Source organism: Pelophylax lessonae, assembly GCF_965119305.1.
Source record: "Pelophylax lessonae genome assembly, chromosome: 4".
Taxonomy (NCBI): Eukaryota; Metazoa; Chordata; class Amphibia; order Anura; family Ranidae; genus Pelophylax; species Pelophylax lessonae.
In genome coordinates, this window is record NC_138771.1 from 123,573,030 (window position 1) to 123,587,358 (window position 14,329).

The following is a 14,329-nucleotide window of genomic DNA, read 5'->3' on the forward strand; positions in this document are numbered from 1 at the left end:
ACACTACAGTTATCCTTAGCACCGGAACAATGCCAAAAGATACTACATCTGCAATAAAATCCTAAAGCTGTACCAAATACCAAGAAACCAGAACATAATCTTCCATTTATAAAATGTATCCTAATGTTCCAGACCAATGTTGCTGATTCAAAACAGAAAAGTGGGTTTATCTTTCATCTGTTCTGGTCTTGCTGGAAACTTCTGGACTTTTGAAATATTAATGGGATAATATTTAAAGAGCCAATAGATTTCCCTATTGCAGAGGACCCTTCTTTTTTTTCTCATACTTAACTTCCACAGCTCTATGAAACCTACAAAAGATCCATCCTACAGAACCTTCTCAACACAGCCAAAGCTTGTATTCCTCCGAAGATGGTGGGATCCCACACCTCCCTCAAGGCTCATACACACTTTAAGAAAATCGGGCGAACATTTTTGTCCAAAGAATTTTCATACGATTTTTGTATAGTGTGTACAGAACTTCCTACATTTTTCGTACGAAAAATCTGGAAGGGACAAACTCAAAAATTTTTCTCGTACGGTAAAAAACCAACAATTTTCGTTAAATGTGTACAGTTTTCATACGATTTTTGTACAAGAAAAATCAGAAAAGAAAAACTGCGCATTATCAGAAACAATAAACAACAAAAAAAGCCTTTGTCGTATGAGAATTTTTGTATGTATTTTCTTAAGAATTTTCGTTCATCGGTTCCGATTTGCTGTGAAACAATGAGAAAAATCTGACAATTGTTCGCCTGATTTTCTTATAGTGTGTACCCCACTTTAGTTGCTATGTGACTAAATACATTTGAGAAAAAGAAAAGTATGAAAGACCATAAGCTCTCATCTCATAACATATGTAAAACATTTCACAAAACATGGCATTATTTTTGATTTCACTTTTGCAGATGAGGGCAGAGCGCTGATGCTTAAGATTCCTAAACTCTTTTGTTTCCTTTAGCTGCACACCTGAGGGAATCCTCACATGCAGGAATATGACTGCACTACATTATTTCAATCAGTTACTGTTGCAAAGCTCCTTTCCTGCGAATGCCTTATTTACAGTGTTGCCCTCTGGCAGTCGATTTAGGAGTATTACCTCTCATGCCACCAGGCTGAAAAAACAGCATCTTTCTGCAAAAAAAGGGAAAAATGCTGATGCCATGGAAGTCAGCTAAAACATTGTTTTTTTTATTGCGGATGAACAACAGTCAAAAAATCCAAAGCGTTTCGGCCATCAGGCCTTAATCAGGAGCCATGATTAGGGCCCTATGACTGAAACGTATTGGATTTTTTGATTGTTGTTCTTTGCATTAATAAAATTATATTTTAGCCGATTTCCATGGCACCAGCCTTTCTCCCTTTTTTGCACAGATTGCACATGGAGGTTTGCAGAGACTTCCCATGCTAGGTGCTGTGTCCTTGAGGCTGACCAGGCATTACACAGAAGGTAGTAGCCTGGATGTACCTGTTCCAGCTTCATTCGGCAGTCCATACATTTTTTGAATACTAGAGGATTTTTTGGGTTAAATTAAATATGTTTTTTTGCAATGTTCACTATATTGTCAAAATTATTGGCATGCCTGCCTATTGGGTTGAGGCTAGTCAAGTTCCTCCACCCCAAACTCGCTCATCCATGTCTTTATGGACCTTGCTTTGTGCCCTGGTCCAAATCATTTGGTGGAGGGGGGATTATGGTGTGGGGTTGTTTTTCATGGATTGGGCTTGGCCCCTTAGTTCCAGTGAAGGAAACTCTTTTGTACAATTTCATGATCCCAGCATTTTAGGAACAGTTTGAGGATGGCCCCTTCCTGTTCCAACATGACCGCACACCAGTGTACAAACCAAAGTCCATAAAGACATGAATGAGTGAGTTTGGGGAGGAGGAATTTGACTGGCCTGAACAGAGTCCTGACCTCAACCCGATAGAATGCCTTTGGGATGAATTAGAGCGGAGACTGTGAGCCAGGCCTTCTCATCCAACATCAGTGCCTGACCTCACAATCGCGCTTGTGGAAGAATGGTCAAACATTTCCATAGATATGCTCTTAAACCTTGTGGACAGCCTTCCCAGAAGAATTGAAGCTGTTATAGCTGCAAAGGGTGGGCCAACTCAATATTGAACCCTACGGACTAAGACTGGGATGCCATCAACGTTCATGTAGCAGGGCCCTCTGATTCCTTTTGTTCCAAATTGTATTGTAACTGTAATGTCTGTCTTTATTTTGTTAAGCGCTGCGCAAACTGTTGGTGCTATATAAATCCTGTATAATAATAATAATAATGTGCGTGTAAAGGTAGGTGTCCCAACACTTTCGACAATATAGAGTATGTGTTGTTTTTATGAAGATAATGTTCATGTGAGTTATGTATTTTATGTAAGGAGGCTGCTTCTGCATTTCCTTTTATGATTTATTTTTTTGGAAAATGATAATTCATTTTGATTCTGATTCAAATATACTGTACTCACCTTGTGTTAACAGTATGTACACCTAGGCTTTATGTGACATGATTCTGGCATGAATTGTACAACACTCATAATAAATAATTTACAAAAAGCCCTCAACTCTATTCAGTGCATAACAAAGTAAAGTCTTCATAAAACAAATACAAAGACATCTTCTCTGCGCTCAAGTGCAATAAATCACAGTGGCAAGCAGCTGGAAAACACAACTGGATATACTTGTAGGCTTGAATTTTCCACCTGTCACTAGGCAGCCTGCAGGCTTTACAGCCTTTGTTGGATGAGGGGTCCCAAACTCTGGTCAACAAAAAAGCAAGAAGGGTGCACCAGCCTAATCCATTACAAAGGTACCATTTATTAGAATGTAAAACACAGTGTCAAGAACCTAAGGTCTGCCGTTAACATCTTTATGCACATAGATGTATACGTATTCACATACAGGTACGTGCCAAGGTGTACGCATGAAAGAAAAAAAGGAGTTGCAAACACATAGTGCATTACCCCTGAATACCTTTAAAACGTTTTAATAAAATGCCAAAGACCTACTTTGCATACTAGTCGGCCATGCCCAATCATACCCACAGGTGTGGGGAACCTATGGCCCGCAAAGCCATCTGATCCGGCCCCCTGTTCTAGGGTGACCAGACGTCCCCAGACTGAGGACACTGTCCCCACTTTGCATAGCCGATTCTGGGCGGGGGGCGCCCAGGGCTGGGCCTACCATTGGGCTGCCTCCGGAGGGGAAGGGGAGGGTGAGCGCCTCCTGATTACAAAGATCAGGGTTCTTCTCCTTACCCGGCGCAGCCGCTGTCATACGAAGTCACGCCTCCTACCTATGATAGACAGCACAGTGGTGACGTCTATCATAGGAGTCAGTCCAGGAGGCATGACTTTGTATGAGAGCGCCCGCGCTGGGTAAGGAGAAGAACCCTGCTCTTTGTTTTCAGGAAGCGGTCTAATTCTCAGGCACTAATCACTCTGCATTAAGGGGGATACTAATCACTCTGCATTAAGGGGCCACTAATCACTCTGCATTAAGGGAGCACTAATCACTCTGCATTAAGGGGGGGCCAATCACTCTGCATTAAGGGGGCACTAATCACTCTGCATTGATGGGGCACTAATCATTCTGCATTAAGGGGGCACTAAGATCCAGCAGTACCAGCCAGAGCCAGCAATACCCACAGCAGAACCAGCAGTACCCCCAATAGAATCAGCAGTACCCACATCAGTACCAGCCAGAGTCAGCAGTACCAGCCAGCAGTACCTACAGCACAGTACCAGCCAGCAGTACCAGCCTGAGCCAGCAGTAGCCACAGCAGTACCAGCCAGCAGTACCTATAGCACAGTACCAGCCTGAGTCAGCAAGCGGTAACCACAGCAGTACCAGACTGAGCCAGCAGTACCCACAGCACAGTACCAGCCTGAGCCAGCAGTACCCACAGCATTACCAGCCAAGAGTACCAGCCAGCTGTACCCACCAGCAGTACCAGCCAGCTGTACCCGACAGCAGTTCTTTTCAAAACTTACCAACACAAAGAGTCAACTGTGCTCCAGACTGCCCAACGCAAACCTGGAAAACCAGTTGCCAGTAGCAACATCATCAATACCAGCTAACATCACACACCTCACCAAAGAGAAGCAGTTGCAGCCATCATATTAGGGGTGAGTTAATTAAATGTTTGACCAAATATAATAGGCACATTTTTAAGTTGATAATTTTGTACGGCCCCGAATGATATTATAAATACCCAAATGGCCCTTAGCAGAAAAAAGGTTCCCCACCCCTGCCATAAAGGAAAAAGAAGCTCTATCGACACAACTCAAGTGAACTAAATGGTTGTGCAACCTGCTTAAAAGTGCAGAAAAAAAAATGCATATCGGAAATTAAAGTGAAAGTAAAAATAAATAAAAACAGTTTAGTATAAAAAATACCCATACTAGTGAATATATCAAAGCTAATATCAAAGCTAATATATCCTTTGAAATAATAATGGTGATCTACACCATTATACCTGCTAAAACCGTCATATCAAATGGAACTACAATCATATATGTCAATATGGGAACTACTTTAAATGTTATACCAAATGGAAAAAGTCCACTCAAAGGTCCAATGTACTGATGTTCCATCATAATGTTAAAAGACTTCCCTAATGCCCTCACCCTACCTGGTGTATATACACGTGGGTGTACTAAATCAACTCTGTGTCGCTGTACCCCCTACACTGATGGCCCCCTCCCCCACAGACCCTCACACAAAGAGCCCCATTTAATAGGAGACCTAAGTTCACTGTATTACGGCAAGGATGTCCAATCCCTCATTCAATCCCTTAGGAGCCATGATCCAAGCTGGTGAATCCGGTATGTCTCTCTGCTGCACAGCCCTTAGAACTTGAGCCCAACATCCATTTAGTTTGTAATGGACTCAATAGTTCTACTTTAACTTCAGTTGCACGTGGTATCCCCTTGTTTGGATGGTGGAAGCAATACACGGACATTTCTGGAATTAAAAAACATTTTAGTTTATTTATGCATTTTTTTGTGTGTGATTTTCACTTTCACATTTTTATGCACATTTATAGTGTATGTTTTAATTTATTATTTACTTGAATACTTAATTTGCTGTTGCTATATTAGGGTGCTGCACCTTTATTCCTGTTAATCTACAAATCAAAGGGATGAGTTGGAGGTCAGGTAAAGTGGTTGTAAACCCACTTTAAAGACTTTTACCTATAGGTAAGCCTATATTAAGGCTTACCTATAGGTGCTATAAATATCTCCTAAACTTGCACCGTTTAGGAGATATTTACAGTGCATGCAGCCGATGACGTCATCGGCGCATGCGCTCTGAAGGAACGGCCGCCCGTGCCGTTCCTTCAGAGCCCTCTGCCGTTAACGGCGGCTCCAGCGTGCATGCGCGGGAGTGATTTAATCGCACCTCTGGCCAATCAGATGACGGAGGACGTGAACCAGGAAGCAGGGCGGCTGAACATGTCAGCCGTCCTGTCGCTGAGAGGGCGACACTGCGGGGGCTTTGTTTTAACGTAAGTACTTCATAATGAGCTAGTATGCGATGCATACTAGCTGATTATGCCTTTGTCTTTCTTTTTTTTTTTCTCTCTTTTTTTTTTCTCTTTTTTTTTTTCAGAGGCTTTACTTCCTCTTGAGTGTCCATTCACACTGGTACGACTTGTCAGGTGACTTGGTCAGCCTGACAAGTCGTGCACCGCCGCTCCCATAGTGTAGTACAGGACCGGTTCTAATAGTCGCCTTCTGACTTAGAGAAAGGGTCCTGTACTACTTCGGGGGGGACCTGGAGGCGACTTGCATTGACTTCCATTATGTGAAGTCCGTGCAAGTCGCGCCGAAGTCACGCTGCACTCGACTTCACAGGTCGCCCCCTAAGTCGGAGCGACCTAATGTGAACGGAGCCTTAAAGTGATTGTAAAGTCACCTTTTTTGTTTTGCTCTCAATAATAAACATGTTATACTTACCTCCTCTGTGCAGTGGTTTTACACAGAGCAGCCCGGATCCTCCTCTTCTCGGGTCCCTCGTTCCTGCTCCTGGCCCCTCCTTCCTACTGTGCCCCCACAGCAAGCAAGGAAAGTGTTAACACTGGTCAGTGCAGTCTCCAGTCAGTCTGCAAAGCAACAAAATGTGATTATTTTAGAGGGGGTGATTCTTTTCTATACCCACTGTATGTAATAAAATAATAATAAAAAAGCACCCCAGTTACTCCCAATCACACCACCAATAAAAAGCGCAGTATTGGGTAAGCATGTGTATGGGAACATTAATTGCCCCAAACATGTGAGGTATCATCGTGAACGTCAGAGTAAGAGCAACAATTCTAGGGCCATAGTTCATGGTTAAATCTAAACTAATAACCTGTAAAGGCTTTTAGAGCTTCGCCTATGGAAAATTTGGGGTACTGTCGTTTTCTGTGATACCACAGCTGTGTTAAATTTTAAGACTTGACATGTTTTTTTTTTTGTTTTTTAATTTTTTTTTATCGGTTGCGCTAGATAAACTTGTGTCTTTTTGCAACTTGACTATGTAACTACACTGCCTTGCCAAAAAAAAAAAAGTCGCCACCAAAAAAAAGGTCACACACTCTAATATTTTGTTGGCTTTAATTACAGCATGCATTCGCTGTGGCATTGTTTCGATAAACTTCTGCAATGTCACAAGATTTATTTCCGTCCAGTGTTGCATTCGGTTTTCACCAAGATCTTGTATTGATGATTGGAGAGTCGGACCGCTGCGCAAAGCCTTTTCCAGCACATCCCAAAGATTCTCAATGGGGTATTGTGGGGCGGGCGGCCAATCCATGGGTGAAAATGATGTCTCATGCTCCCTGAACCACTCTTTCACAATTTGAGTCTGATGAATCCTGGCATTGCCATCTTGGAATATGCCCGGGCCATCAGGGAAGAAAGAATGCATTGATGGAATAATCTGGTCACTCAGTATATTCAGGTAGTCAGCTGACCTCATTCTTTGGGCACAGTAACTATCCAATAGGAGAGTTTCTGCATGCTTAGTTTGGTTAGTTGCTTCGTTAATTCCAGGTGGCGACTTTTTTTTTTGGCCAGGCAGTGTATATATTTGGTATCTATTTACTTGATGCAACCCCATCTTATATATATATATATATATATATATATATATATATATATATATATATATATTGTTGTGTTTGTGTGCACTAAATTCCTTTTAGTATATTTTTGCCCTGAAAATATGCGATTGATAAATAACTACGCAAATATTGAGTGAGATGAAAAAAAATAGAAACTACCACCATTTTATTTTACAGGGTCTCTGCTTTCAGAAAATAAATACTTCTGGGTGAGGTCAGTAATTTCTAGCAAAAAAAAAATGCAGATTTTAACATGTGTGCAAAAAATGAAAACATTGCCCACATATTTATTTTGATTGAGCTCTGAACTGGAAGATGGAAGTTGGGCGGAGGTCTGTGAAAGCCCGGGTACATGCTATTCCCCATACCGACCGCACGTGGCCGCTGTCGTCCATTTGTTTTTTTTTTGTTTTTTTTTTTTCCTCTCCTCGGTGACGTCAGTCCGGCTCCGCCCCCTGTCCGCTACTCTCCGGAGTTCCTGTGTAATCTTCCCGCTTCCGGCTGCTCGAGTGATGGCGGATGAAAGTGGAGCCGCGCAGCGGGATCCCCCGGAACTAGATGAGGATGAAGAGGCTGCGGGCAGTGACAGTGACACCGAGGGGGAGGACATCTTCACGGGCGCTGTGAGTAGGGCAGGTGACAGAGAATGTGAGGGTCCTATGGCAGGGCTGGGCTCAGTCCCTGACAGGCAGAGTAAGGAGTCCCTGTGTATATGGGAGCTGCAGAGTCCAGCACAGCCCTGTGTTCTCTCTATACAATTCTATATACTGGAGAAGGGCTTATCAAACACTAGAGCAGCTGTGCATGGCGACCAATCAGATTCTGGCTTCAGCTTGTTCAGGGGGACTGATGAAATGTAAGCTAGAAGCTGATTGGTTGGTACACTGCTGCTGAAGTATTGATCAGTGATGTGTTCTGACTATGGAAGGTGTGCAGGCTGACCTGTGTAAATAAAGGACAATGACTGTGTCCCCGTACTATGATTGTACAGATGTGACAACCAGACCCACAATGCATCAGACACTGAGGATGCTGGATGTGGGGGTGGTCTAGGGGGAACATATGCTAGGCCAGCTTGATTTTATCTGCATTTGAGGTCACGCCTTTAAACGAGGGGTGGTAAAACTGTGGTTGAGCCACATTTTTACTGCCCTCCCCCTATTAGCTGCAGTGGCTTGTGGTGTACATATGGTGTGACCATGCAACAATAACAAAATGGGCGGGACTTTTAGGCACCAATGATCAGAAAAAAAAAAAATATATATATATATATATATATATATATATATATATATATATATATATATATAAAATGATTTAGAACATCATTTTAAAACCTCAGAGAGGTATAAAACGTCACACATTGAAGAGGTATAAAGGGTGTAACATGTTGTTCTAAATCTGCCACATGGGCTGAGTGTAGTAACCCCTACGCGTTTCAACTCCTAGAGTCCTTCTCAGGGGAGGGGTTCTAGTGCACAGAAATAGTACATTCTACAAAATCTGCATATGTCAGAATCAAAAACCATGCCGTGACCATGATGCTTTGCTGCTGCAGGAATTCTGCCCCCTGTCCCTTTCTGTAGGCATAGCGCCCGCCTAGTGCAATCTTTTCAAGTAAATGTGGCTGCTCTTGCAAGTACCCCACAATAGTGGGCAATGCACAGGGCTGCAGTGTTCTAGTGTGGGGTTCAAGGGGTTAAAGCAGGCAGTGGCAATGTATCCTCCCTGCCTGTCAAATGCTCTTTGAAGCGTAATCCAAAAAGGAATCGCTCTTCAGAGATCAAAGCACATGTGAGCGAGCCCATAGGGTTCTTTCACACTGCAATGTGTGCATCCAGTACGTGGCGCGGATTGGGGCAACAAATAGGCCCAGGCAAATGACAAATAATGAAGCTAAACTGAACAAAGGGTCCGTTCCCTTACACACTTTAAACTAGAGATCGACCGATTATCGGCAAAGCCGATATATCGAGGGCCGATATGTACTTTCCCTGATATATCAAGGTGACGGATATTGCCGATGTTTCAGGAAAGTGCTTGTTCCCGGAGTGGTGCCTGCAGCTAGAGGCATTACCCCGGTAGCGGCATCCATAGCTGACGGTCGGCTGTCTTATAATGACAACCGATGTGGCTGAGAAGCCGATTGGCTGTCAGCGGTAGGAGAAGTCCCCCATCCGCCTTCCGCGGCTCGCCTGGGTCTCCCATTGCACCGGGAGACCCAGGCAACCAGCCTGCACGGCCGCCGAAGACCCGATCAAAGCCGCATTCGGCTCTGATCGGGTCTCCATGCAAAAACCTGGAAGTGATGTCATGAGTGACATCACTTCCGGGTACTCTCTGGCACCAGTTAAAAAAATAGACAGCATTCAAAACAGCCAAACTTGGCATTTTGAATGCTTTTAAGTACAGAGGAGGGGTTTGGGGTATTTTAGACCCCCAGATCCCTCCACAAGAGTACCTGTCAAGTGAAAAGAATAAAAATGTATTTTAAATGTATGAAAATATCGGCCGATACGCAACGACCAAAATATTGGTATCGGCAATGAAAAAAACGATATCGGTCGATCCCTAATATAAAAACCTGATGGGGGTTCTAATCCCTCTCCACTTTATCCAAAACTAAAAAAAAATAAGTTTTCTCTTTTGAAAAGTTAGAGAGGTACACGGGCACATAGGTTTCATGTTAACTTACATTATTCTCCTCATTTCCTGGATTATGCGAAGGATCTACAGGAGGGGTCTTCAGACTATGGCCCTTCAGTTGTTCAGGAACTACAATTCCCATCATGCCTAGTTATGTCTGTGAATGTCAGCGTTTTACAATGCCTCATGGGATGTGTAGTTCCACTACAGCTGGAGGGCCGTAGTTTGAGGATCCCTGATCTACTTGTGCTGTCCTGCTGTTTCTCCGATGTGTTGTGCTGACACACATTGAGCATGCGCTGCAGTGTGATGAAAAAAAAATGGAGGGAACTGCTGCCATTTATATAACTTAATGTTTTCAGGTCCTTACATGGACATGGGTTAAAAAAAAAAAATGTGCCAACCCTTTTGGTGTGTGGATCCTAAAGGTTCATATGTGTGATGCTGACTGAAGAGTGATCTGTGGGGAATCACTCTTCAGAGTGCAGTTAAGAGGTGTCGAGGCAATATGTTGTCTCTACTGTCTGTTTTAACCCTTAAAAACCCACAACATTGCCTGCAGTGTTGAATTGGTCACATTTGGTGGGGGTTATTTCTTGCCATGTCATGTGTACACCCTCGTCTGCTGCCGTGCAGTTTAAAGGATAGTATTTGAGGGGGAAGGCAGTAGAAACGCTGTTCAACCATGCATTAAAGAGGAAGTAAACCCTCCTCTGCAAGTGGTACCTATAGGTAAACCTTTGGTAAGGCTTACCTATAGGTACTGTAAATATCTCCTAAACATGCACCGTTTAGGAGATATTTACCTTACATGCAGCCAGTGACGTCACTGGCGCATGCGCTCTGAAGGAACGGCCGCTGGTGCCGTTTCTTCAGAGCCCCGTGCCGTGACCGTCGGCTCCCGCGCGCGGGAGTGACGTTACTCCGGCTCCGGCCAATCAGATGGCCGGATGCCGTGATCCCGGAAGACGGGCGACTGGACATGTCGCCCGTCATACAGGTAAGCGGACGGCACGGCGGGGGCTCGTACTAAGGTAAGTATTTCATAATGAGCTAGTATACTAGCTCATTATGTGTTTCTCTTACAGGTTGCAAAAATAAACATTTTGGGGGGTTTACAACCTCTTTAAGAAGTGTTTGGTGTTTTCATGTGTACATTGATTATAGTGAAAATTTAGCAGAGGGGAATGTTTTGGGAAAACAAACACTTATAAAAGCAAATGCTCATAAACCTTTGTGAAATATGAGTCACTCTGACCAATTTTTATGCTGCTGTTAATGCCAGTGGTTCTGCCATTATTCATAGTGTACATGGGCCCATAGTGGTGGTAGACTTTGGACTTTTGTCGGTGGGCAATTACATTGTGCATTCAGGTGTGTTCAGCTTGTATTTGACATCAGAGACAGTTCATTCACAGATGCAGTCAGTTGGCTTCCTTCTGAGCTGCATCATACCACAGGTTGTTTTTTTTGCATTCTCACTGACTTGTATGTGAGAAAAGCAGCTCTGTATCAAATAAGAGGCCTTCAACACAGGCCCCGATGAAATACTAAACTCATGTAGGCTGCATTTATGGTCATCTCCCAATATTTGTCTGGCTCTCACAGAGCCCATGGCTTCCAGACATCCATTAAGACAAGTCTGTTCACCAGGAGTTCTTATTTAAAGTGATTGTAAATGTTTACCTTGTAAAACAACCCATTCCATTTAAAATAGAAATGAAAGGCAAAACATTTTTGGCTATAAAAAAAAAAAAAAATTATGAATACCTTTTTTTTTTTTTTTAAATAAATGATCACATTCCCTCTGTTCTCAGCTGCATTACAGCTGGAGGGAGGAGAAGAAGCAGCAGCACACTGAGCATGCTGGTGAATGGCTGTGCAGTGAGGGCGTGTCAGGACAAGTCTAATTATTGCAGGAGAGCAGGCTAAGATTCCAGCATAGCTAGTGAACTGACCAATGCTGTGCTCTCCTGCTTAGTGTGGTCAGTTTTTATTAGGAAAGCAGAGGGACTGACAGGAACACCAGTGATTTAATATAAAGGAAGTAATACAAAGAGAACAGGATACTTTCTCGTATAAGTACAGGCTACAGCAGGCACATATCAGGAATATGAAGTGTTTGGGTAACAAACACTTTAACTTTCTGTGTATTTGTTCCACATTTGTGTGTTGAAGCCAAAAACAGCCAAACAACTAAAATTTTTACAAAGAGGTAATCGGTGACAGACGTCGTGTTTCTGTTATGACATGATGACTCCTAGATTTGTACAGACTGGATCCTCAGTTTTGCTTTACACAGTCAATGTTTTATTATGTCTCATCCTGCTATAAATCTTGCCATACTTTTACAATCTGGCTGTATTATCTCTGCACATTCTACTTTAGATTTAACAAAACTGTGAAGTGAGGACCCACATAAACTTTTAATGCATTGGTACTAGGGCTGAACGATATTCGATGTAACATCGAATATCGTGCTGCAGGAGTGGGCGATAGTCACATCGCCGGATCAGCCGATATTGGGGACTCAGTGAAGGAAGGTAGAAGAATACAGCCCGACCGTCCCGCATGTAAAGTCCATCCTGCAGCTCTCCTGACTGAGCGGTGAGCAGCGCGTCATGAGCAGCGGCACAGGGAACCAATCACGCGTGCCTGCACACCTGATTGGTTCGCTGTGCCGCTACTCACGACGTGATTGGTTCGCTGTGCCGCACTCACCGCTCGGTCAGGAGAGCTGCAGGACGGACTTAACATGCGGGACGGATGTCGGCATTGTCGGGCTGTATTCTTCTACCTTCTACCACCACTGAGAGTCCCAATTTCTCTGCTTATGCCTAAGTTCCACAGCACAGTCACACACAGTGTCATGATCATCTTATTAACCTGCAGTTCCCTACATTACCATTAATCCTGGCCTGCCCTGTAGAGTGCAACTGCAATGACATTTAGAAGAAGGCTGCTGGTGCACTACTTCCCATATCCTACTACAGTAACATTAACCCTGGCTGGCCCTGTAGTACAATCAGAAGAAGGCTGCTGCACTGAATCCCTACAGTAACATTAACCCTGTATTTAGCCTGCATTGATGGCTCTCTCAATATCGCAATATATATTGTTGGGGAAAAAAAATATTGCAATGTATTCTTTTTTCCAATATCGTGCAGCCCTAATTGGTACCCAATCAGGCAGACCCTGGCACACTGTACAATATAGTTGTTGGTAGATCTAACAAACGTTTTAAGGATAAGTTCACCTTAAAATAAATAAATGCACATCTTGGGTACAATTTTGTATTTATTATTTCTTTCCTTGGAGCCTGTAAATCACTACACCTGTTATCAGCAGATCGCGGGTGCCATGCAGGACTCCTACAGACTTGTCAGTGTATCTGTCTGCTCGTACCTCATACAGGCAGACAGATATACACTGACAGAGACAGTGAAGTACCAGAATTCTCAAAATCACCCTGGTAGTTCACTGAGAACTACAAGTTGTAGTTTTCAGTCTCAGAGCTCTGTGAATGAATGACGCATCTGGGCAAGCATTTAAGGGACAAGCTCCCCTCCCCAGCTTGCTGTCACTAGAGACAGCAGAGCAGGCAGGAGTGGGGACATGTTGCATAATCCACCCTAAAAACAGGTGGAACATGTTCCCAAAGGTGAACTTATCCTTTAAAGTTAGACCCCTTTCACATGAGCAGACCATCAGTTTTTCAGGGGGACCTGATCTGACCCTCCATTGTCCCTTTATGCAACGGTGGGTGTAAACAAACGTGTCTGTTTACACCCGCCGACATCCAGTCCAATCCGCTAAAAACAGACATTCCCCATCTGTCTAGCATATCGGATGACAGTCGGGTGTAAATGGACAGGCGGCCCATTTAAATCCAACCTCTCCTAGAGAAGAGCGGGCTGTGTCTGTGTCTGCTCCGCATAAGCGGATCAAACATGGACCGGCCATCTGCATGCTCAGTGGGGATCAGTGAACAGATTCTCTACAGAGCTGGCAGACTCCTGGCGTAGTCCGTCCCATGTGAAAGGGGCCTAAGATTGTAACTTGTGTGCTGAGCTTTAGGAAAATCCATATTACAAACTAAATCCTAGCTCAGATTATCATGAATATATCATATTTATTAATCATTCCACCTGTTGTACTTCAGATGCAGTGATTCTAAAGGCAGTTTTTTTTACCTTAAAGTAATAGTGAAGACTGTTTGTTTTTTTTTTTTGTATTAAAATCACAAAACCTGTCATACTTACTTGCTCCGTGCAATGGTTTTGTACAGAGCAGCCCCTATCCAGCTCTTCTGGCTCGTCTTATTTCTTCCTTGGGCAGGCTTCCTGCTACTGTGTGACAGCCCCCTGAAGTCTCCTCTCTGAGGTGCCTGACTTGTGTTTGCACGCTGACTCTATCAAGTACAATGCAGGGCCAATGGTATTTAAGCATGGTGCAGGACCGACCACGGTCTGGAGTGTCAGGGAGAAAGAAGCGTGCTAAAGCCCCATTTGTGTGAAAAAAAGTTTGGGTACAGCATTGCAATTACCAGGTAAAGTGGCACAGTGCCGAATAT

General features: G+C 43.6%; 1 protein-coding gene across 1 annotated transcript in view; it reads left to right on the forward strand.

Moving 5' to 3' along the window:
- The first annotated feature begins 7,571 nt into the window (after positions 1–7,571).
- SNX1 (sorting nexin 1) overlaps positions 7,572–14,329 on the forward strand; it is a 100,511-nt gene continuing 93,753 nt past the window's right edge. Inside the window, exon 1 of the mRNA XM_082254708.1 lies at positions 7,572–7,733. Within this exon, the coding sequence (XP_082110834.1) occupies positions 7,623–7,733 (111 nt within the window). The 5' untranslated portion in view covers positions 7,572–7,622. The remainder of the gene's footprint in view (positions 7,734–14,329) is intronic.